The sequence below is a fragment of the Falco peregrinus genome, chromosome 15, assembly GCF_023634155.1.
Source record: "Falco peregrinus isolate bFalPer1 chromosome 15, bFalPer1.pri, whole genome shotgun sequence".
Classification (NCBI taxonomy): Eukaryota; Metazoa; Chordata; class Aves; order Falconiformes; family Falconidae; genus Falco; species Falco peregrinus.
Genome location: NC_073735.1, coordinates 3,525,723 through 3,550,295, shown reverse-complemented (window position 1 = coordinate 3,550,295; position 24,573 = coordinate 3,525,723). Strand labels below are relative to the sequence as shown.

At 57.2% G+C, this 24,573-nt stretch overlaps 2 protein-coding genes across 6 annotated transcripts in view; one reads left to right on the top strand and one right to left on the bottom strand.

The window, feature by feature from the left end:
* Positions 1–16,055, top strand: part of LOC101920004 (protein CEPU-1) — a 352,441-nt gene extending 336,386 nt beyond the window's left edge. The window contains 6 exon segments of the mRNA XM_055819404.1: positions 7,276–7,410; positions 8,118–8,149; positions 8,151–8,239; positions 10,047–10,198; positions 13,437–13,469; positions 15,124–16,055. Of these exon segments, the coding sequence (XP_055675379.1) occupies positions 7,276–7,410; positions 8,118–8,149; positions 8,151–8,239; positions 10,047–10,198; positions 13,437–13,469; positions 15,124–15,224 (542 nt within the window). The 3' untranslated portion in view covers positions 15,225–16,055.
* Positions 16,056–20,368: 4,313 nt separating this feature from the next.
* Positions 20,369–24,573, bottom strand: part of OPCML (opioid binding protein/cell adhesion molecule like) — a 305,368-nt gene continuing 301,163 nt past the window's right edge. For all 5 annotated transcript variants that reach the window (XM_055819433.1, XM_055819435.1, XM_055819436.1 and 2 more), the window contains one exon: positions 20,369–23,526. In XM_055819433.1, coding sequence (XP_055675408.1) covers positions 23,426–23,526 — 101 coding nt within the window. In that variant the 3' untranslated portion in view covers positions 20,369–23,425. The remainder of the gene's footprint in view (positions 23,527–24,573) is intronic.

Here is a 24,573-nt window from a genome sequence, read left to right as displayed (position 1 = left end):
AGGAGAGGCTGCTGCATGCCAGGGGAGGAGGGGACACCAACACCCCTGCAGGAGAAGGACTTTATGGTGAGCATCGATCTATCACCCAGCTTGCATCTGCCTGGGGTGCGTTGGGAGCCCTCGGTGCAGTGCTGGGCACTGGCCACCCCCCTCCCTCGCAGCCTGTGCTGCTATGCATGAGGGCACAAAGCAAAATTGCCTGTGAGAGTTCTGCCAAAGCCAATTTAATTAAGGGTAAGAGGAAGGAAAATGGGATGTCTCCTCTCCCTGTGGTGATACCAGGCACAACTGGTGATGCTCACCACCCCTGGGGTGTGAGGATGAGGAGGGACCCCAGGCTGCAGCAGCCAAGGGAGCTACTGCAAAGCTCCCGCAGCTCTGAGCGCCGCAAGCGCCGCACCGAAGCCAGGCAGCGAGAGCACCGTCCCCTGGGGCTTCGCACAACATCAGGCCACGGAAACATGCTAATTAACATGGAAAAACATGTAAGAGGAGAGATTTCTTTCCTTGTCGACGGGAAACTTCAAAAAGAGAGAGACCTGACCCTGTGTAAGTGCAACGCCGTCTCTGATATGCTGTGTGCCTCTTTCTGGGATTACGGTCCTTCTTCTGAAGGCTTGTGAAGAATGAAGAAGCGGGGGTTCACACCCCGTACCTGCCGTGTGCTGTCTAAAGGGGTCCCTCCTCTAAGGGGGGGCGCCGATGGAAATGGGCTGGAGCCTGCGGTACAGGGATGTAATATTCACGAGAGGAAGGAGCATGCCGTGCTTGCCTGGGTCGATAGGGTAATCTTAAAAAAAATCATTCCTGTAATGATTGCTGTGGATGATTTCAAGCAGGTTAATTACCCCCAATCTTTCTCCTCTGGAGCGTGGCGGCGTTAAGTTGCAACCGGGGGAGTTGGAAAGAAGGGGGTGCATGGAGGGGAAGCTGCCCTCGCCGGTGTCATTTGCCTGATCAAACAAAAATGGGGAAGGGAATTTTAGAAACGCCTGAACTTTGTTCCCTAGGTGTGATTTGAGCGGTCAGGAGCGAGTAAATGCTGGTTAATATGAGGTGAAGGAGATGTTTCCCCCGTCTTTGGCCAGGGCATGTGCTGGAGGCAGCCTCAGCTCTTTTTTACCCCCATACCTGGGGCTGTGTGGTGCCTGCTCTGAGCACTCACGTTTGGAGTGTTCCTTCCCCCACCACCTTCCCTGCACACCAGGAGTCGAGCTGCCTGCGCGATGCTACTAAATCACCCGCCCCGCGCTTTTCCGCCCGCTGCCACACAGAGGAGAGGTGAAGCAGGTCTCGGGTGCCGACAATTTGCTCTTATTACCTTTGTGTGTTTTATTTATTTACTATAAACTGTTATAGGATGGCCATCACTACCGCATCAGAGTGACGTTTGAAATATATGGCTCTTGGGTTTAGCGCGTCACTTGGAGCCAGGAGTCTGCGTGATGTTAATTTTTATTGCCAGAAGTAGCCATAAATTGATAGTTCAGAATTGCTGTAGGGACTGTAATTAACTAGTTACTATTTCACCTCCAAAAGGAGCAATGTTTCACGCTCTTACTTTTACTTATCTGGAATCAGCCGCTGTCAACATCCGCTGAAGCCCGTATAAAGATTTATAGACCTTGGAGGTAAATATTGACTAATGGGCAGTTGGCTTAATGTTCACCTTGAAGGACAATAAATTGTGCTATTGATTGAAGCAAGATGTCAATATCTGCATTGTTGTAAACATTTTAATAAAATTATCTCCATAAAATATTCTCCTTCTCCAGCCGATCCTGGCTAGTAGGATCGGTGCCCAGAAAATGCAGCGGCACGGTTGTAGCAGGCAGGGTAGCACCTCGGGACCAGCCCTGGGATTTTGGGCATCCAGAGATGAAACCCACTGCAGGATAATTGCTGAGGCTGCGTCTTTGAGTTTTGGAGGTGGAAATATCACAGCCTGGGGTGGCTGGGCTAGCTGGCCTTGATCCCGAGGTGCAGGGAGTTGGTACAGGCACGTGGCAGCATGAAAGATACGCCGTTGCTGCTGGGTGCTGCATGCCGTGCTGCCTGGTTGGCACGACATGCCACATGGCTCGGAGCAGGGACGGGGACAGCAGCTTGTGGTTCTCGGGAGCGAGCACAGGGCCCAGAAGCAGGGACGGTGGCTGTGCCGCTTGCCGCACGCAGTGTGCCACGGGGCGCTGGCAGGATGCTGCGGCAGGGAGCGGTACCTTGCTCCCAGTTCAGCGAAGCTTTTTTAATGGCATCACGGGCAGCATTCAGCCAGGGAAAGCTCTAAGCAACGTGTCCTAGAGACCTGAACATGGCTGTAATGGTGAGCCAAGGGACAGTGGCATGTAATTAATTTGGGAACATGTGTTCACGTTCTGGTGAGTTATTATCTTGTCAGAGGCTCAATGGAAGTAAAAAGGGTGGGAGGAGGCAGAAGGGAGACAAGTCGGGCTGGGAAAATGAAGAGAAGCAAGGGAAGGAGGGATGAGTATGGCTGCATGAGGCACCTCGTCGCAGCCGCACAGTGTGGGACCCCAGCGGCAGCTTTGCCATCTCTTGGCTCTGCTCTGCCTGGGTGCTCTGTGCCAGGCCAGGATCTCGCCTCCGTGGCCGCTCCACCGCTGTGACAGCCATGCTCCCTGTGCCAGGGGACCTTGCAATGCGTGGCAGCGGCTGCTGCTGTGCCGATGGCAATCTCTCCAACGTCCCCACAGTGGTTTACCTGCACCAAGTGAAGTTATTTATACCTCTGTATTTGGGGCTGCTCGCTGCTGTGGCACGTGGCCATCTCTGGCTGGAGGCTCCCAAGCGCCATGCCAACGCTGCCGAGCTCCCCGGCTCTGGTTGTGGCGTGGGCTATTTATTGTGCATCGCATCTGTCTTGGCTATTTTGCAACTCTGGGCTGAGTTTTCCCCCTTGCTCCTTTTGGCTCACGCTTCCCTGCCCTGAGGTTTTTTTTAATGGAGATCTGCAGTGTTACAGAGCAAGTCCTAAGTCGTGCATGGTGGTCTGTGCGTGGCTCCCGTTCACCGAGCAAGTGGATTCAGGGCTCTGGTTTTCCATCTCCCCGGCTCGCACTGGGCTAGTTTGTCATCCTCGGCTGATGAGCAAGGATTACGCTTTTACCTAGTCCGTGGCTGTTCCATTTCTGGCCTGTATTATATTATTAGTATTAATAATAATAATGATGGGTGCTGGCTGTGCTGGTTTTCTAGCTCCCGAGGAGATGAGAGAGCTCTCCCATTAATTCCTGCAATATTTCAGCTCCTAATTGTGCTCAAGCAGAGAGAGCTGTGAAAGTTCCCACCATCAACTCAGGCGGGGAAGGACTGGTACCTCTGGGGGGAGCTCCTGGAGATGTGGTGCACTGGGCCAGCCCCTGCCCCTGAGCATCCCCAAGCTCCAGGTGCTTTCGGAGGCAGGGGGCCGTGGCAGCTGGGTTTGCCCTGCTTCCCACTAGTGCGTTGCTCTAGCTCCAGCCTCGGGCAAGCAGGGGGAGGACCACAGCGCCATCCGAAAGGGCCTGATGTATGTGAGGCTGGTTGGAGAAATAACCCCCATCCAAAACATCAGCTTGGGCTTGCCTCGCTCCTAAGCCCGGGGAACTGAGCCTCACCCAAAGCATGCAACCCGGCATGTGGATAAATGTCCCTCCCGTGCCCTGCCAGCCCCAGGGGACCCAAACAGCCACGGTGACATGGTCACCCTGTTGCCTTCTGTAAAGCAAGGTCTGCACTCACAGATTGTGTTTGCTTAACCCTGGCCCTGCTCCCTGGGTCCCATCTATTTGTTTTTCCATTCCTGGCAGTCACTAATGAATGAGATTTGTCCAACTATCAACAAGACTTCCATTATAAATAGGCAAAATTGCAGAGGCCAGGGAGCCGAGCGGCTGGGCAATTACTCTCGGTCCGTGCCTTTGCCCCTTGGCTGACACAGATCTGGCAGCGCAGGTGGCAGCAAAGTGGCTTTATGGACCCGGTTTTCCTGCAAAGCTCCTTGTGCAGGAGGGGACAAGGGAACACAGCAAGTGTCCCTGTCACCTGGCGTGGCCAGCTTTGCCTGTGTGAAGCAATGCCCTCGAGGCAGGGATCCTTCATGTCACCTTATTCATGAGAATCATGGAATGGTTTGGGTTGGAAAGGGACCTTGAAGATCACCTAGTCCAACCTGCCTGCCATGGGCAGGGACACCTCCCACTAGAACAGGTTGCTCAAAAGCTCCATCCAGCCTGGCCTTGAGCACTTCCCCTTGAACCCTCTGATCATCTCCACGGCCTCCTCTGCACCTGCTCCAGCAGCTCCATGGCCTTACGCATCCCAGAGCTGGATGCAGTGCTGCAGCTGGGGTCTCAACTCTTTGAGTGTGACCATCCGGGCAATTCCTTACCCGCCCAGCATCCTTGCGATGCTGAGGCTGGCACTAAGGAAGCAGGATCTGGCCAGAGCCCGTAGCAGGGACAATCTCCCTAACACTGTCGTCGTAATCTGAGCACAAGTAATACCAGGTCACGCTCAGGGCAAAAGCAGGCATCAGCCTTCAGCTCCAAGCATCCCGTTTCAGTTGGAGTGGGCTCTGCATGCCAGAGTCCGATGGACTGTAGCCAAAATCTTGCAATTGCCAATGTGAAACACTCCGGGCCCTGCAACCCTGAACTCTCTGTGCTCTGCCTCTCTGCCAGCCGATTACCACGCACGTATCTCAGACTCCAGCGCTACACAGGCACAGAGGAAGCCTTCATCTCTCAATTTCCTGAGCTTTTGCAGGTGGAAAGCTGACCCTCGCAGTTACTTTAATGAAGTCTTTTGCTGGGTAATGAAACACACTCGAGCTGCTGTGCTCCCAGATCAAACTGGGGATGCGTGCTACAGCCTGGCTATGGTGAGGGCTAATTCTTGCCATGTGCGAGCCGGCTCCAGCACGCTCGGGGAAGAGCCTTTGGGTTAGTTTGGAAGCACAGTGTTATCTGAGCCGTTTGCACAAACTGGAGTCAGATTTGTGCAAGGAGCATCTGAAGGCCACCGGCTGTGTCGTTATTTTATCAGCTGGCAGCGCTGTGCTACAGAGAAGCTGATTCTAGGTCAGCTGTAAAAGGGGATCTTCCCCCCCCCCCCCCCCCCCCTTCCTTTTTTGCAGCTCACAGTGCTGCAGGCCCGGTGGATGTAACACTGCAATTTGTGTGCCTCCAAAGGATATCGATTTTAGGGTAACGCCTTCATATCTTACCCTTCAGTTGTGCTAAGTACTGATGAGCTCAGTGGTTTCGACCGTGAGCCACTCGGGTGGAATTTCGGCACGGGTGGATGTCAGCAAGTCATCACGGCGGGTTGCACGGGAAAACTCCTTTTCCATAGTTCATGGGGCAGCACGGAGCTGCCTTCCCAGTTAGGTCAGCCTGGGATAGTGGGATGCACACATGTGTGTGCACGGGGTCCTCGGTTCAGCCGGTGAGTGTGCATGTGTGCGAGAGAGCAGTGGAGGTGCAAAGTCCTGGGACCACCGTGCAGAAGTGCCGGTGCAGGGGGGAGCCAGGGTGTGATTTCATTACACCCTGCGCATATTTGCACTGGTTTGAGCTGACAAGAGCAGCACCTGAGATTGCAGCAGCGGGATCCCAGCGGGTGCCTGGGGTGCTTGCTGCAGGAGCTCGCCGTGTCGAGCTGTGCAGGGGCGTTACAGAAATGGCATCGGCGCTGGCTTGGGGCCCTGCATGCAAACCCCCATGTACACGTGCTTTCCAGACGGCCACTTTGGCGAGCGGTGGCGTGTGACCACGCTCACTATTTATGGGCGGTGGGAAGAGATGCTATAAAAGTATCAGCCGGTGGGATGCAGACAGCGTGTGCCCCCAACGGAAGCCACCGTGTGTATATTTTGCATGCATTTGTTAGAAGCAAGGTGCGTACGGTTGACTGGCCAAGCACGGTGAGCCGTGGCCCATCGGGTCGCGCTAGTGCAGAGACGCGGTAGCCGGGTGGGAAGCGAGGGCAAGCGCAGCATCACCCGGGTCCAGTGGCCGAGCTCACTGCATCCCCTGGGGACCGGGGACCTGCGCTTGGCCTCTCTGCCATTGGCACTCACTCCCAGAAACAGCTGTCCAGAGCTAATTTATTTCCTAATGCTGCAGCAATGTTAATTTATAAATTACACTGGTAATTCGAGCTATTATTAATTTCAGATGGTGTAGGGCAAGCCTAATTAAATATGACACCAATTGCCACACATATGTACCAAGGACTACCGTTTAAAATTTATAGGAATATTAAGTGTGACACTGGTCTCAGAGATGCCTCGCACAGTAATTACAGCATCTCGGCTGCGCAAGATCCGACGGGGAGATGTAAACGAAAGGACGGGAGAAGTTATCCCCGTTCGGGGGCTGTTGAAAACCTACTTGTGCCGTTTGTTCGGCAGCAAGCAGCATTTCTCCAGGCTGTTTAGCGGACGTGTCCTAATTGCCGGGTTTCTTTATTTAACTCTGCATTTGTTGTAAAGCTGCAATCTCCGTCAAGCTGGAGAAGTATCATGGCCCAGCACCTGTGCCTCGCCAGCCAGGCGCCGTGGGTTTCCAGGAGTGCTTCAAAGTGAAGCAGGCTCTTGCAAGGAAGGAAGGGGGGGGGGGGGGGGGGGGGGATAAGATGCCAGACAAAAGGAAGGGCCACGGATCACATCTGCCCGGCTTTCAGCAAAAGCAGAAGCTGTGCTGCAGCCCAGGCGGGGAGAGGGGGGTGAGTGTGGCCCCCCCCCCCCCCCCCCCCCCACGGGGAGCACAGAAATGAGCCTGGAGCGGCACAGGGGCAGAGCGTTTCAGCTAAAGGGAGATGTTGGCACCACAGCTAATGGGAATAACCGGCTGGGAATTAACTGAAGCTGAAAAACTGGAGAGGGGGTTTCTGTGTGGAGCTAGTGAGCCCAGCGGTGTCTCCCAGCAGGAGGATGGCATGCGCAGGATGCCCAAGGAGAGGTGGTTTTGGGTCATTCTAGCAGGGTGCAGGTCTGGCAAGGACCACTGTGCCCACTCTGCGCATGTTGGGGATGTTGATCTCCAGCAAGTGATGCTCTCGGTGGGGCTGGGGCCACCGCAGGGGTCCCGTGCTTGCAGGCACTTTTCTGACAGGGGTTTTTCTTGAGATGGTGGGGCACAGGCACATGGGTGTGCCAGGGCTGGGTTGCCCTAGGACAGTGTGACACGGTCACAGGTGGTGACTGTCTGGTGGGAACAGGTTTGCTGTGCCGCCCCATCACTCACGACCCTCTCCCTCTAACCCCTGCAGCCGTGGGCTTCATCAGTGAGGATGAGTACCTGGAGATCACAGGCATCACGCGGGAGCAGTCGGGCGAGTACGAGTGCAGCGCCTCCAACGACGTGGCAGCGCCCGTCGTCCAGCGAGTCAAAGTCACCGTCAACTGTGAGTAGCCTGGGGGCTGTCAGGGACAGGGGCCGGGGCTGGAGCGGGGTCACCGTGCTGCCCCACGAGGAGATGGGACTTCAGCGGTGGGAAGCAGGGCAAATGCAGCCTTCAAGCCCCAGAGTGAGAGAGGCTGCAGCAGTTTTTCTGAGCAGGTGGTGTTTTGCCCTTTTTTCCCCTTCTTTTGGAGCTCCATTTTTTTCCACCACCTCCTCCTCAGCTGTCTCCATCAACCTGGGTTTTCCGCCCATGGTGAGATGCTGTGGTGATAACCTCCGGGGAAAGGAGAGAAGTGAGCAGTAAACAGAATTTTTTTCCTTTAGAAAAAATGAGAGAGAAAAAAAACCAAAGCGTGAAGAGAAAGCAGCATTTTTCATGCTCAGGCAGAGGTGAAGACCCTCCTAAAGCCCTTTCTGGCCACCCCTTCAGCTGCTTGGGGTTAGCACAGGGGCACACGTGGTGTCCAAGAGCTGGGGGGCTCCAGTCCTTGGAGGAGCCCTCACTGGGCTGCAGTGTGGGGGTCCCCAAGAGCCGGAAAACCCCTGGAACAGCAACGCCGGAGCAGCAGGAGCTGGGCACAGGCTCAGAGATGACTTGGGCTCCTCCCTAAGTGTGGAAAAGAAAAGGGAGCTTGTAGAGTGAGGGGAAGGGGTAGGATGGCCAAAGACTACTGGGTGTTGACCCCAGGCTTCCCTTCTTCCCCGCAGACCCGCCGTACATCTCGGATGCGAAGAGCACCGGGGGTACCAGTGGGGCAGAAGGGCATCCTGCTGTGCGAAGCCTCCGCCGTCCCCTCCGCCGACTTCCAGTGGTACAAAGACGATAAGCGGTAAGAGCCCGGGGAGCAAAACAGGGGGGCACACACCGGCCCCGTGCAAGCTGCAGCTTGGGCAATGGGGCTGCGGTAACCGGTCGAATCCCCGACAGCCCTCGGTGCCAGCCGGGTGTGGGTGCCAGGGCAGGGCCCCTCTGACAACAGTGGGTCGTGCTTATCGGAGGCTGATCTGGGCATCTCGGCAGGCGGGTGGCATCACAGTACCTGCCGCTTGCAGCAGGAGCTCAGCGTCTATTCAAAGCAGGCCAGGGCTTTATATTTAACTCAGCGCTGTCTACGCAGTGGAAAATAGACGAGGGGTATTTGAAGGGGGGGATTTTTCCCGGAGCCTCTTTCAGCCAGACTGGTTTTGGCCTCCATCTGGGTAGGCAGCGCAGGCAGGATCGCTGCTGCCCGTGCCTCCGTTTTAACTCCGTCTCACTGTAAATCCCCGCTTGGGTGAAGCATAACGGCCAAGAGTGATATTGGCAGCACAAATCCAAGCACTTAGGAGCGGATGAAACCCCTGTCATCTATTTAAACACTTTGGCCAGAAGGCAGCGTCAGCCCCTTGCTCTTGGAAAGGCAAAAGAAATGTGGTGTCAGCTGAGAGGCAGGGTTTGCTATGCCTCAGGGACAGCCTGCCCAGCACTGGGCTGAAAGTCGCCTTTTTAAGGGAAGTGGCAGCTCCTGTGTCCTGCCAAAGCGGCAGCATGGGGATGTGGCAGGGAGCAGCGCAGCCCAGGGTAGCCTCCCCACTCTGGAGCAAATATCTGTCTCTGAAACCCAGGCCAAGTTTTTCTAACGTTTTTTTTTTTGCATTGCTTCTCCCTGGGAAGCCCAGAAGGGCCGTGGTGTAGGCAAACACAGGACGAGACACACAGGTCACTTAATAAGGAGGCATGTTTTAGCTGAAAAAGATGCTACAGAAGCTAGAGAGGAGGCTGGGGCCGCCCGCCCTGCCCGTTTGAGGAGGAAAGGAGCAGGCGGAGTGTACAAAGCAGCGGATGTTTGCATGGCAGATGAAAGGCTTCGCTCAGAATTAGGTCAGATCACGAGAGCCCGAGAAGCAGCGGCAGGAGTGGGCTCAGCCCGCCCGGATCGGCAGCCGGAGCCCAGCAGGGGTGATAATGGAGATCTGGCATCTCCCGGGAGGAATTAGCAAATAAAAGAGCCACAGGAGCGGAGCGGGAAGGGGACATCAGTTCAGGGAAGTCAAAGCACTTGGTTAATGCTTCAGCGTTTGTGCCAGCCCAGGAATGCCTCCACACCGTGCGGCGCTGGCATTTGGGTGCCCCCAAAGGTGTTTGCTGCAGCGTCTGCTGCCTGTGCTGGCTGCCAGCACCCATCAGGGGCACGCAGGGAGCTGGCAGGGGTTAGGGAAGAGGAAGGTACCAGAAGGCATCCCACAGAGGACCGAGGAGCCCTCAAGGCCAATGCGAGAGGGAAGCCAGGCTCCTCTGTTGGGTGGGAAGCTGTTCCCAGGTACCCTCCCTGGGTGTGTGAGCATCCCTCCCCCCGCACGGCATTTGGCAAGCCCCAACGCGACCCCTTCAGCAGCGACTGCATCTGTGAGGATGCCTCTGAGCAGCATGGGGACGGTGTAGGGTGGCAGCTAAGGGAAGAGACGCAGCAGAGCAGTGTCCATCTGCCACCTCTCCCCCAATACCTTCCTTTCTCCCTGCTCGCGCCCTTTCTTTCCCCCCAGCTCAATGTCCCTGGTTGTAGGCAGGACCACAGGATAGCAGGTCATGGAAAACAGCAGGCGCTTCTCCTCCCGACACCGTCCCCTTGACCCTCTCCCATTCTGCTTTTCTCCCAGGCTGGCTGAAGGACAGAAAGGACTAAAAGTGGAGAACAAAGCCTTCTTCTCCAAACTGACTTTCTTCAATGTCTCCGAGCAGGACTATGGCAACTACACCTGCGTAGCCTCCAATCAGCTAGGAAACACCAACGCCAGCATGATCCTCTACGGTGAGTAGGGCTGAGGGAGCCGGCTGGGGAGGGGCCACAGCTTAACTGCGAGACCACCGATGTGAGAGGCACGGGAAAGGTCTCCCTTGGTTTTTAAGGGTGATGTGCATTTGCCACTGATCCTTTCTGCCCCAGCGTGTGGGTCGTGGTGAGCCCAGGGAAAGTGGAAAGCTTCCAAACCTACCTCCTGATTTGGGTCCCATGTCTGCCACTGTTCGGAGGTGTTTGGCACTGGGTTTGGGATCCGCCGTCGATGCAAAGTTAGGACTTGGCTGCAGGTGTCCATCCTCTTGCTCCGGCAAGGAGAGCCTCTGTTGGGAGACATCCTCCTGTGTTGAGCGGTGGGAAGGGAGATGGTGCTCAGGGTCATCGCAGCGAACCTGCAGGACCATGCCGCGGGCTGCCACGTGGTGCACCCTGTGCCCACCCAGGAGAAAACAGCCCCCACTGCTCTGCCACCTTCCAGGTCTTGTTTTCCATTCCTGCCAAACAGATCCATTCTTACTGATGGTGCCAGAGGGAGATGGGAAGGTGCAGGGGGGTGGGGAGGGGGAGCAGCTTTGTACCCTCATCCAGGGGCTGTTTTCTCGGCATGCCGGAGCTGAGATGAAAGCAATGTATCTGTCTGACACTGCTCACGGCCAGGAATGGCTGTAATTGCTCATCACATTTGTCAAGCCTCTTCAGGTGGTGGCAGAGCCAGAGCAGGGGGACACGCTTTCTGGATCCCTGTCATGGCCACTGAGAGCTGGAGGTGGACAGGAGACCTTGTCCCTTGCCAGTGCCACAGGGATATTTCCCTGCCAGGGATATGGGGTGCGTGGTCCTCACCGCAGAACCGTATGGGAGAAGCAGGGCTGGGGGACCTCTGTCTTCCCCTGATGCCACCCCAACGTTGTCCTCCTCGCCACCTGGTTGTTCTGCCTTGTCTTCTCCTTGCCTCTTGTTATTTTATGGTCGGAGGGGAGCAGAGGGACAGATGAGCCTTCCTTACCCCCAGGCCCCTCGGTGGGGTGGCTCAGGGCTAGCATGCTGGCTGTGCCCCGAGTGATGCAAAGCGCACCAGGACAGCAGGCAGCCCCAGAGTACGTGTCGGGTTCAGCGTGCTGGAGCAGTGCCGTGTGGGAGGCGTGTGGAGACCCTGGGAAGCAACGTCCCATTTCTCACCATCCTTGGGGAAGGGCTGGATGTGGGTCGGGGGAGCCCCAGGGCGGGGAGGCGGGTTACCCAGGCAGAGCAGAGGGTGCCAGGCTTTCCTGGGGGCTGTGCTCCATAGCTGCGGGGACTCACCGAGCATCACCGCGGGGGCAGCATCAAGGGAAAGGCTTGTCCTCACCTGCTCTTGGGGCCGGCAGCTGCGCTGGGTTCCCCTGAGCTGCGACAGAGGTATTTGCGGGACAAACTCCATCTTGGATGCTCGGCTCCACGCCTGCAGCCCCGATGTAGAGCTAACCTTGGATGCTAATGAGCCCAACAACTATTTGTTCCCCCAAAAAAGGTCCGTGCTGTAAGTGATGAACATTATCGTCTTTACCTGCCCGTTAAGCCATCATTAGCGTTGCCTAGGAACTATCTTAGTTCTCTTCCTCACCAGCCTTCCTGGTACCCATTTTCCCCAATAACCCCATTTTTTTGGGGAGACCAACACCTCTGTGGCTACGGAGCCACCCAGACCCAGCTCCATCCATGCTGCTGCCTTAGGGCGGCTGTGCCGAGCGCTCAGCATAGCCCGAGCCACATGTACATCATTAGCTTTGATGTTGTAGGCTCCCGATGGGTTTATGAGGTTAAAATCTTAATTAGCGTGGGACCTCGGTTTGGCAGTTGCAGATGCAGGCTGGATCAAAAGCCCCCAAAAGTAAAGATGACTCTGCTAATGGCTTTGTAGGAGCTGTTATTTGGTTTCTAACCCAGGAGTGATGTTTTCTCTGACTCGTGCCGTGATGGCAGCGTCGGGTGGCACGCAGTGAAGCATCCCACAGAAGTCTAAGCTTATTTTGTGATCCCCCTTAACTTTGCCACTCTGACTGTGAATCCCATCAGGGAACGAAATTGGAGTCCTGTGACCGCCTGTAATTTTCATAAAGCTACACTGATTTAATGAGCCTTTCAGCCTTGATTAACTGAGTCCCCTCGGGAGGTGACAGCTTCCCAGGCCACCCTAACCTGCTGTGGACCTGAGGGGACCGTGACTCACAGGGGGTCCCCCGTCTCCCGGTGCAGGGCTCCCCAGCATTGCCAGTAACAACCCCCCTGTAATTAGCAGCAATGTGGTTAGCCCCACGTGCTGCTATCAAGCATCACAGAGCTGAGCTCGCCGGTCCCTAAGCAACCGGTGCCTTCGGTCTGGCAATTAATGTGTCTTCATTTATCGTAATGAAAGATAAGAGGGAAGTTGCATGCGATGGCTGCGCTACCTGTGGCATGAGTCATGTCTCACATGTGAGGTTTAGGGGGACAATTTTGTGAGTATCCCCTTTTCCCTGAAGCGGAGTGAGTGTTTTGGAGTTCCCCCCTGCTCCCAAACGGAGGTTTAATCCGTGCAGGTGCTGTGATGTGAGCCTTTCTGAGGCTGCGCGACACAGGCTAATGTAGCGTACATCTTTTAATCCTTTTTTTAATCTAATTTTTCAGGGAGGTCAACTAGTGCTTTATTTAACATGTAGCACTTGCTATTATAGGCCTGCCGCCTCATTCAGCGGCTCATTTGGTGCTGCCTGTGATGTGATGGCGTGCTCAGTGAAACTGCATCATTTCGTGGAGTTGGGGGGAAAAACGGCGCTCTGCTTCTCCCCCATCGTGTGGTCCACATTGCTTTCCAGAGGCTGGTGTCAGGCAATAAATCCATGTGGGATATTGCAGGGTTATTGAGAGGGAAGGGCCCTGAACCCCCACCGGAGAGGAGCAGGAGGAGCGTGGGGGAGAACGGAACCCCCAGAATCCCCCAAATCCCAGCCCCTGTGTTTTGATTTTTGCTCGGGGTGAGAGACCATGGGCTTTGCCAGAGCCTCCCTGCAGCTGGGGTCCCGCAGGCAGGTCGTCTCAGCTCGTGCAGCCCTCTTCCCAGACGGGGGAACCGTGGCCCCAGAGGAGTGGGGTGCAGTTTGGGCAGCAGCACACTTGCTGCCCCATCTGGTTTTCCTTGGCCCCAGCTCGGGGGCAGGCTGAGCGACGCGTCTCGAGCCTGCGCTTTCCATTGCCCTTTTGCCTTAACTTTCGCTTGTTCTTTAATTTTTAGAAGAGACAACTACTGCTCTGACACCCTGGAAAGGTCAGTAATTCGGGGACCCCCCCCCCCCCCCCAACGCCAGCACTCCCCCCGCTCTGTTTCCCCACGGCCCCTCTGGCTCCAACCCCAAGTCATCCCAACAGGAGCTGTGGCATCCACCGCCTCCAACTCCTGCCCTGCAATCCCACTGGTATAGCGATGAATTAGGGCTTTCTCGCTGTTGTTTAGCTGCCCTCCCACCCTGTCTCCTCCCCACCAGCCTACTTGTGCCCGTCTGGTGGTGGTCTGTCCCCTCCGCATGCCCTGTCCCCCACCGTGGTCCCCCACTCCCTCCCCATCACCGCTGCGCTCTCCTCCCTGTTGCGGGGGAGAAAGCAGGGATGTCTCTGTGGCCCGTTTTCCCTGTGTTGCTGGGTAGATGAGTCTTGTGGCAGGTCCTTTCTCCTCTGGGATGCTTCTAGTGCCTTTTTTCGGGGATGTGGTAGGGGTGGAGAGGTGTCAGGTCCTCTCCCTGGCGTTATTTGTGGTCGGGGGAAGCTGGTGCTCTGCCATGCAATCTTACCGGCTGGCCAGCTGGCTTGGTGTCATCTTGATTTTGGGGATCCAGGCGGGTTCATTTGTGATGCGTTGAGTGGTCAGCCCTCAAGGTGACTTGTAGATGTCCGGAGGGCTGTGGAGGTAGCGCGGAGACATTCGTGTCTCCAGATCTGCTCTTGCTACACGGCTTCCCAGCCATGCCAGGATTTGGGGCTGGGTGGGGAACGTTGTGAGGTGTCTGTGAGTGCACTGGAAGAGCGCTGCTGACGGGAGACCAAGTGGGTAATGGTTCTCAGTGCCCCTGTTGGGCTTTGAAGCGAGGGGACGTGTCCTGGGGTTTCAAAAGGGCAGGTTGATCACCCCGTGTGGGCAGCCCCGTGCCTGCAGGGCACCAGCCTGGATGCCCTCCTCAGATCTTTTCCCAGCCTGGTGTTCGCCTGGGCCAACTATTTGGAGTGTTCTGGAAAAAGCTGCTGCATCAGGCACCCTCCACATCCTTGCATGTGGTGAGGTATGAGCTCCTCACCCTCCATGATCCCCAGAGGTGTGGATGGGCTTGGCTTTTCCTGAGCACCCTCCTCATCCCATCTCATTCTTCTTGAGATGGTCAGGGCCATCAGTGGCCAGCCCTACGCAGGCTCTGAGGAGGAGCAAAACACCAAGTCCTGAGCGTAGTGCTGTGTCTCTGCTGGGCGGGCAGGTGGAGTTTGTGCCCCCCTGCCAAGGGAGATAACAGGGGGACAACAGGGTAGTCACCCCTGCACTGGCTCGCCAGGGCTGGCGATGTGGGCAGTGTTGGACAAAAGCTGTCATCTCCCCTACACATGGGCCTGGGAACTTAGACAAATTCTGGAGGAGTGGCAAAGGCCATTGGAGGTCAGTTGGTGACAATGGGCAGGGGATGGGCTTGGGATGGGAACCCAGGGCCAAAGCAGGACCGTGGGGGCTTGTGTCCCAAAGACCAGGGTCGGTGGGGATGGGGATGGCTGGTGCTGTGCTCTCGAGGATGAGGGTGCCCAGGGAGCTCCCACCTGGGGCAATGCGATAGCACCAGGGGCCCAGACAGGGTGGGTTTGTTGGGTTTGGGTTTTATTTGGTGTTTTATGGGGTTTATTAGCTTGGTGGCTAAGCACGCGGGTGTTTCTCTCCCTTCCTGCAGGCCCCGGTGCAGTGCACGACGGGAACAACGGCGCATGGCGGCGAGGTGGCTGCGTGTGGCTGCTGGCCCTCCCGCTCGCCCAGCTCGCCCGCCAGTTTTGACCCCAGAGCCGGCCCGCGGAGTAGCGGCGGCGACGACCACGGCCAGCGAGCACAAGCAGAAAGGAGAGGAAGAAGAAGAAATGTTCACCGTTTCCGAAAATAATCATAAGAATTGAGAGAGTATCCGGCCAGGCCACCTGGGGGAGGGGGAGAGAGGAAAAACACGCAAAAAACCACAACGGGAATTTGGAAAGGAGAGAAAAGAAAAAAAAAAAAAAAAAAATCCAAGGCTTCCTGCTGAAGATGCAACACGACTGAGTCTTTTTCTTTTCCCCCGATTTTTTTTTGTCTCCCACCCTTCCCTCCCCCCTGTTTTCACCATTCTCTGCCGCGGGGCAGCGTGGAGGACAGGTGGGGCTGGGGGGGCGTGATGCTTCCTCCCTCCGGTCTCCTTCACTGCCCCCGCCCGCCCGCTCCCCCCCGCGGGGACCCCTCCGTCCGGATGCACCGGTTTTCTTCTTTGCCGAGATATCCCCGTCTTCTCATGGACCGTGCCGCCATTTGTGTTTCAGAATATATATATATATATCCATGTATACATATATATATATATATGTATAGATATATAGATCTTCAACAGTTACTACGCCGCCACAAACAGAAAGGGAGGAAGGAGACCGGCGTCGAGCCACGCATTCATCGTACCACCCACAGACATCGTGAATGATAAGGGATTCTGAGTCATGGTTAATTTTATTAATTGTATTTTCTGATACGAGCCTAGAACTCTTAGTTCCTAAAAACAGAAATGCAAAAAAGAGGGGAAGAAAAAAAAAAAAAAAAAAAGAGAGAGAGAGAGAGAAAAAACCAAATCCAGAAAGGAGAGGGGGAGCAAGCGGAGAGAAGTTGCTTTGCTGAGCGCCGCGCAGCCAAGGAGGCAACTGGCCGAGGAGGTTGGCGAGCCCGGCGAGTTGGCGAGGAGGAGGAGGAGGATGAGAAGGAGGAGGAGTCCCGCACCGAACCCCCCTGAAACCGGCCCAAAAAGCGGTCGTCCGAACAGTTCCTGCCGAGGGCACGGGCAACGCTTGCCGCGCGTTGAGGTGGAGGGAGACGCTGAATCTTTTTATGGGATATATATATACAGTATATATAAATATACATATATATATATAATTTTTTTTTTTTCGTTAGCGTTCTAGCCACGGTTCCCAGCAGGGTCCTTCCGCTGCCATTACTGCATGCTGTATATGGAGTTAGGTGTGTATCGGTCCTCAACGAGACGAGATGAGCATCTCGGTCCACGCGTCCCTGCACCCCCTCGCCTTGCCACCCTCAGGTTGCTGGCGCGCGGGGGATGAAGGGCCGCGGGGGACCGAGACCCCTCTCCGTCGCTTTTCGCCGCGTGGCCCCGGCCCCTTCGTGGCGGAATCAAGCAAACTGAGGGACAGAGGGAGATCTATATAGCTCAGTTTTCTATTTTTATATATATATATATATATATATGTGTGTGTATATGTGTGTGTGCGCGTGTGTGTGTGTGTATATATATATATATAAAAAAATAAAAAGGAAATAAGGAAAAGAAAGCGAAGCAATGGGCAGCCGGCCACCCCTGCGGCCAAGCCATCGGCCAAAATGTGGGACCAGTCGACTCGCCGTGCGTTTCGGCGGGGGTCTCTCCTGCGGTCGGTTTTCCTCCTTCGGTTTCCTTTCCTTCCCCGCGGCGGATGGCAGGGGGCACGCGGGGGGGCCCGGGGGCGGGCGGGCGGGCGGCGAGGGGGCTCTCTCTGCCTATCCATTAAAACGATTGTTCCATGTGGCCGCTCCGTCTGGTTGTGGTGCTCATTGCCGCCCCATGCTCTCCCCCAATGCTGCCGGGATGGGGAGGGATGCGGGGAGGGATGTCAGGGGAGGGGTGTTGGGTGGGAGCACTGAATCATTGCGACGGGCTGGGAGAGCATCGGAGAGATGGCACCTGGACCTCACCAGCGAGCCCAGCGGGGATGCTGTCACAGGTAAGGATTTGGTGAGTAGATGGGGAGGGTGTGGGGCGCAGCTGTGCCCTACTTCCCCCCACACGATCCTGCCTGACTTCTTGAGGCCCCAAAAGCTTTTTGTGTAGCCCTCCGTGATGTTGCAGGGGATGCTCATGGAGTGGCCAAAGCGAGTCCTGCGGGAAGGAGCGATGCAGCGATGCGAGGTGGGTGTAAGAAACTGGGTACCCCTATGCACAGCTGTGTATGGACGAAGCACGGCAGGCTGGAACTTGGGTCTCCGTGCAGGTGGGGCGTGTGTCAGGCTTGTCTTAGCTGGTGTCTTGGTTTTTTGCTGATGTGCAGAAAGTTACTTAGTGCATTTGGTCCTCGGCCTCAGCTGTAGCCTCCGGGGTGCTGGCTTTTTTTAAGCCATCTGGCCCATTTTGGTAGGTTCAGAAGCCAATTGCAATGATGGGACTGTTTTGTGGGGTTTTTTGTTGTTTCTTGACCCTACGATGAGTTTGTGTAACCCAGGAGATGAGCACAGGGAACAGGGAGCGAGAAAAAGCGATGGTAGGGTGTTGCCTTGTGGTGTGACATGCAGTGGCTGAGCGATACCGGTGCGGGGCAAGGGAAGAGCTGTGCTCAAATGCATCACGGCATGTCCCAGGTAAGGGACAGAGTAGCGAGGATGTGGGGACAGGACAGCTGGGCACAGCTGTCCACATCCCAGGGACAGGACGGCACGGGAGGCGGTGGCTGGCCAGCCCAGCTCCATGGGGGTGTGCTGGAGCCAGCCCTTCTGTTGGCTGTGGTTTATAGGAGAAAGTGTTGTGGCCCGTTTTGTCTTTGGCAGCAGATGTACCTCTGCCTCTCCCAGGGAGAAGGAGGTGGTGAAGGTCTTTGTGCAAGTCTTGGGACCCCCAGGCCGGGATAGCTGGCCATGGCAGAGCAAGCCTGGCAGAAGAGGCAGCACCCAGACACTTGCAGAGAACGGGGAGGGATCTCTCCTGGCAACCAAGGATGGGTATGGAGGTAACAGGGTTGTCTCCCTCACCTCTTCTCTGTTGTGATTTTTTTGGTGCTCTAGATGAGAGCTCAAGGAGTGTCCGATGCCAGAATTTGAGAGACGAAGAGCAAGTTAAAGAGAGACTGCTCAATGGGTGCATTTATGTATTAATTTATTGACAGATGTATGGGCGTCTCTTGGGAGGGGTGTGGAGGTCATGGCCTGTAATATGCCCTCCGTCCCTGCGGATGTAGCAGCTGAGGTCCTTGTCTTTACACACAAGTCGAGGGCCACGGAGGGAACCACCCTCCTCCACGCGGAAGGGGAGCGACAGGCACCCCGCGCCGGGCTCGCGGCAGAAAGGGGCCGCGTCGCCTCCCCAGCGCTTGGCGATGGTATAAAAGGGAGTGACGCAGGCGAGGCGTCGGGATGTGCCACGAGGTGGGGCGTTTGCGTGTCTGTAGTTGTTTCTCTCCAGCTGAGACAGGTCCATCGCCAGATGCCCACAGAACTGGCATGGTAAGATGGGCGGCATTAGCGAGGCCAAGACAGTGGCAGGATGCACGGGGGCCACATCTAAGAGACGAGTGTTGCTTGATGGTGCCTCTGGTTCCATCGCATCAGTCCTGGCTCCCTAATGGTTGTTGGGTTTGGGTTTGTTTTTTTTTTAAGAGACTCAAAGCAGAGAGGGTTTCCAACGTCAGTCACCCATGCTGCTCGACTTACTGCAGCTAACTGAGGAAAAGCTCTTGTCCCCAGCATGGATGGGGAAGGGTCCCTGGAGGCTGGGACACAGCTGTGCCCTAGGTAGTGGGGCTCTCGCAGCCCGGAGCCGCAGGGGCAGCGGTGTTCCAGGTGTCCGGGGGCAGGCAGCATGGCACAGGCAGGGTGGCTCACCCCTCCTGGACCACTTTCCTGGGGAAGCTGTTGGGTTCGGGGAAGCACTTACCTTTCTGCCAGCGTCACTGGAGGGGGACAGCAGAGGTGTCCCTGATGGGTGAAGTTGCAGCAGCTCACAGCGGCGTCAGGGTGGAGAGTTTGCTTAGCTCTGTGCAGCACAGGAGAGCCTGCCGACAGCAGCAGGACAGTTTGTTGTGGAGTTGAGGGAGAAACTCTTGGGACGGGGCTTTTCATTCACATGTCAAGAAGGTGAAGGGAGATCTGGTCCCACCAAGGGGATTGCTCAAAGCAAGCAAACCTCTGATGAGTCTGGCACAGTCCCACAGCCCCCAGTCCCCCCTACTCCCCCACAGTCACCCCAGGTGTCCCCAGCATCCCGGGACATACAGCTGATACACGTCAGCTTTGGGATTTCCCTAGGGAAAGGACTCTCATCCACTCAGTGGCCACACAAGCTCCATTGGCATCCAGAGGCGATCAGGCAACACCCGTCTTCTGGCTCGTCCCTGAGCCAGTCGGCAAGGCATGGGTCCCAAAGTCTCGCGGCAGCCAGTCCCACAGTAGGGAAGCTTGTTGAATGTTTTCTCCCAGTTGATGGGGTGGAAAGGTGCAGCATCACATGGGGAGCTGGGCGTTGCAGCCTGCTGCCCCAGCCCTGCGTTTTTAGGGCAAGATTGTAGCCCTGCTGGGAGATGCCGAGGGCCGTGGCTCCTCCTGCTCTTGGTCCTCACCGTCTCTGTCCTTTGATGAAGACATTTTGTCTGTGTCACACGCCGTCGAATCGCAATAGGAGCAAACCACCCTTAGGAGCGTGTCGTCTGCAGAAGCGTCTCTTGCACGGGGGTAGATTTAGTTGTCAGAGCAGGCGTTGGTATAAGACAATGGAGAAGATGCCGGGAACAGCTCAGCCACTGGAAAGAGGCCTCCCATCACACCGCTCCTGCTGAACGTAGGTGAGCGATGAGAGCAAAGCCGGTCCTTACCCTGGAGGGGCTCTGTCAACAGGTACGTGCTCATCGGTGGCTGGGGGACAGAGGTGGGCAGGACTCGGGACCCATCAATGGAGCCACGAGGCCACTTCGCGGGCGAGATGCATGGGATGGGGCGAGGGATGGCCTGAACGGCAGCAGGCCCCAGTCAGGGGGGCTTGAAGTGTTTGCCAGCACAGGGGGTGATTGAAAGAGGCTCCAACTAAGCATCAGGCAAGGCTACAGGAGCGACACAGGTCTCGGGAGCCCTCCCAGCTCAGCGCGGTGGGTGCCGGGCACTGCGTCCCTCCCCAGGGTGCGTGGGGTCTGTGAAGCAAAGCCCCGAAGGTACAAAGTTCGTCAAACTTTATTGATACACTGCACAATCACAACCATCTCTTATTCTTGCCGAATTAGAAAAGGTTACAACTACAATGTAACATGCACAAATCTCAGGTAGTATAGCCACCCTTGGAATACAATGATCGACGGAAACTCAAGACTGGCTGTTGCGGCCGTCGGCAGGAGTGACCCGGGAGCCACGCTCCCCCCACCCTGGGTGCCCAGTCGCCCCTCCAAGCATCCAAACGCAAAGAGCAGTGGTTGCGAAGGGCTCCGCTGCCCGGGCGAGCCGCGGTGGGGCCGGCCTCAGACAGCCAACACGTTCCTCACAATGGCACGTTACATGGCACGAGAAAGTCGAATATCGCCCCAGCAAAGGACAGGGGAGCCGGCCCGACCCGGGGAGGAGAAGGATGGGGCGGGGGCGGCCCCGGTGCTGGGTCCGCCAGCCTCAGCGTGCGTCGTGGCCTCTTGTTGTTGCCTCTGCTCTCCGATATGCCGTGGCCTCTGGCCCTGTATAGCTGGGGCTAGTTCACATTTCTGCTGTGGGGACAGAGAAATTTGGGGCTGGCCTGGGAAGGGGCATGGGGAGGGGTGGGGGGGTCATTGCAGGGCGGTGAAGACCAGCGAAGGCAGCGGGTCAAGGCATCTCCTGCGCCCAAGGGTACTTTTGGAGCAGGCAGACGGGAAAGGATGTGTGTGTCACCATGCCGGCTGAAGACAGCACCATCCCTGCTCTGCGAAGGTGCCTGGGGCCATGGGGTAGGACCCGGATCACTGCCAGTGCCACCTTTCTGGGATGCTGGTGGAGAAGCGAAGCAGGACCGTAGGACACAGTCGCCCAGGGTGCCGTGCCAGATCCCTGCCCACCAGGTAAGCCAGCGCATCGGGCTAGTGCCAGAGTGGCTTCTCCCTTGGGCCACGTGGATTTTGCCCATCAGCTGTGGTACAAGTTGAACATCCCAAGTGTGGGGGCAGGAGCGTTCATTGAGATTTTGTAGCTGTTGCTTTTTTTTGGGTGACAGCCTTGTGGCACATGCCAGTTGGCACGAGTCCCAGCAGCATGGCAGGAGCAGGGATGAGGAGAGGGCACAGCTGCAGAGAGGGTGGGGTGGTGGCCCATTGTGGGCTTGGGTTGTTGGGTTTTTTTTCCTCTCTTTCTTGTGCACCCAGGACTATTAGCCCCAGCTTCCTCGGGACAGCAGGGCAAGGTTTTGGCAGCAGCTGAGTTTGCGTGGGGAAGATGGCGTGTGCATGGCCATTGCTCTTAAGCCACCTTGCTTATGGAAGGAGAAGGAGGTGCAAGGCATGGGGGAGCGCTGGGCCAGGGCAGGGGGGGTGCTTTGTGTGCTTCTCAGCGTGTTGCTGTAGAGTTGAGTCTCCCTGTCACAGGCATAGGGTCCGGCACCGCATGTGAGTTTTTGGGAGCAGGATAGGAGGGTCTGTGCCTGGACCACTGCCCCAAAGCATTCCTGGACAGCCATGGAGTGTCGGGAAGGCTCGGGGCTGTCACCATGAACAGAACGAGGGGACCGTGGTGTGGGGCACTGTTGAACACGCAATTCTGTACGCAGGGAGGTGACGCGGCTGCAGCAGGTGGCAGGGAAGGGGACAGAAGCTCCCAGGGTGGCTGGAGGAAGCAGAGGGCAGTCTGGGCGCATCCATTTTGGTGTCAAGGCATGGCACAGCAGGAAGGATCAGCCAGCAGTAAGCTAGGGGGTCGGAGCTGTCCTCATCCCTGCCGTGCTGGCACAGCAGATCGATCGAGCCTCCTCCACAGGGTTGAACGCATTGGGCTTTCCTCAGGCAGGGGCACGTGGTGGGCATGAGGAAAGGCAGAGTGCAGACGCTGCAGCTCAGCATCGGCTCCTGTGTTTTTACTGTCCCTTGGAGAAGCAGAGATGCTTGGCTGAATGGTAGGGGGAGGCCACACTGGGAGACAGACCGGGGAGGTGTGGAGCAGCTGAGGTGCAGATGTCAAGGCCAGAAGCGCGTGGTCCTGGCCCCTCCGGGTGTGCACAGATGGGTGCGATGCCAGCTCCATAGCAAAAGGGCCTTGTCACCTGGTGTTTTGCTGTGTCATTCACTATCTCTGCCCAGTGTTGGTGGTGCTGTGCTTTTGAAGTGCAGGTTGGAAAGGGCTTGGAAAACAAGCCTGGAGGAACCGCCCTGACAAGTGCTGGCACTGCATCAGGGTGAGAGCCACAGGGCAGCCCCCCCTCCCCATTAGGGGAGCAGCAGTGGGGCGAACAGGAGAGGCAATGGCCTGACTGTCTGACATGGCAAGCCAGGATGGTGGGAAGGCTGTAGTCCCTGTAAGGCTGGCAGCGGTCCCCAGGGCTCACATTCCAAGGAGAGCAGCCTCGTGCCCTCAGGAAGGGGAGGTGGGAGAGGGGTAAGATGTTATCTGGGAGAAAGAGTAGCAGGAGGTGGATGACCCTTGAAGGACAACTGGTTGTGTCAGACGACCCCCTCGGAAAGGGTGGGTGAGCATCGTGGTCAGGCGGCCCCGTGGGGCTGCACTGTGGCCTTGGGGAGAGGGAAGAGCCTGGGAATGGAGGCAAGGCTGGGCGACGTGGAGCCGGTGATGTCAGGGTGCTTAGAGAGGAGCTTTGGTGGCGAGAACTGACATTCAGGACCGAGAGGGCTGAAGGCAGAGCCAGGAGGCTTCAACCTTGGGGTCTTTTTGGGCATAGGTGGCTTAGTGAGACGACGAGACGGACATCCCCGGCTACGGCTCTGGGCGGCACCCGCCCCGACGACTCTGCACCCCCTACGTCGGAGACGAGGGGGCCATGGGGAACCCCATCCATGCCGGACCGCATCCCCAGGGCGACGGTGGCGGGTGACAGTCTGGTGGCACGTGGTGGGGTCTGTACAGCGTAACCGGCGGTGAGAACGATCCCGGCACGCGGGAGACGGAGCCATCCTCGGACGCTTGGCGCCGCCGCCCGTCCTCCGGCGCATCGCCCGTCCGACGGAGAGGAGTCCCCGGGCGGCGCGGCGGGCCGAGCCCGCGGCGGGGGAGAGGCGCGGCGGGGCCTCCCGGGACCCTCCGCTCCCTTATCAAAAGTTGAGGAGGAGACAGGCGAGGAGGGCGGCCCAGAGGCAGAGGCCAGCAGCTGCCCGGGACGCTGCGTTGCCACCGTCGTGCACTGCTCCAGGCCCTGTGCAGGGGAGAGAAGAAAAGGAAGACAAAGAACAGCATTAAGGCCAGTGCTGAGTGGATGTGAAGGTGCAAAGGGAACCCACCTCCCCGTCGTCCCTGCCGTCCCCTTCATGTCCCACCCCACCCTGTGCCAGCCATCCCCCCAGGGCTGACGCTTGTCCATGGTTTGGAGAGCGTTGTTGGTGTTGGCATGGGGGCCAGGCGGTCTCAAGGAGGTAGGCAAAGAGCTCAAGGGACACTGAGGTCCTTGTTTGAGGAGGAAGATGCCCAGGGCAGACAAGTCTGGCCCCACCACGCTTGGAGGACACCCTCCTCGGAGAGGCCTGTGCAGCGGCAGGCCATGCACAGGAGCCTGCCCCGTAGGTATAAGCAGCCATGCCGTGTCCATGCTGGGAAACAAGGGTCCCTCAACCATCAGGAGATGAGCAGGACACGGAGTGGGGGCTCTGGATGGGGGACACAGTTTAGTTGGGAGTGTCGTGTCGTTGTGCAGTTAGGTCTTTAGCAAGAGGGTGAGGACGATGTGGCGGGCAGTGGCAGGGAAGGCACCGGTGAGGCAGGAGGCGGACCTGGATATTCTGCCCATGCAGTACAAGAGTCACCGTGTGGGTAGTGACAGCTGAGGAGAGCCAGGAGGATGGATGGCTGTGAGTAGGTGATGGGGAGCGCAGTGGTTTTGTTACTCTGGGTGTATGTCAGGGTGAGGAGCATGCTCCAAGAGAACCCCAGCACCTCACGTTTTCCTGGTCCCAGGCAGCAGAGTTAGCGGGTGACACGGCACGCTTGCGTGCCCTACGCCGCAAGTCAACCCTCGGGAAGGGCCAGCGTGGGAGCGAGCCTTGCTGAGACCCACCGGCCAAGTCTGGGGAGAGGAGGCGGTGCCACCGCATGTGTCCGTAAGTCAGGCTGGGCAAGGAGGCATCACCCCATGCCATGCATCTGGCAGGCATGGAGCCCAGCACAGCTGGGGCAGCCAGAAAAGCAGGTCCCCAGGGGAGGCCCTGCAGGGCCACCCCACCAGGTTCTCCAGGGTCTCAGCGTTTGG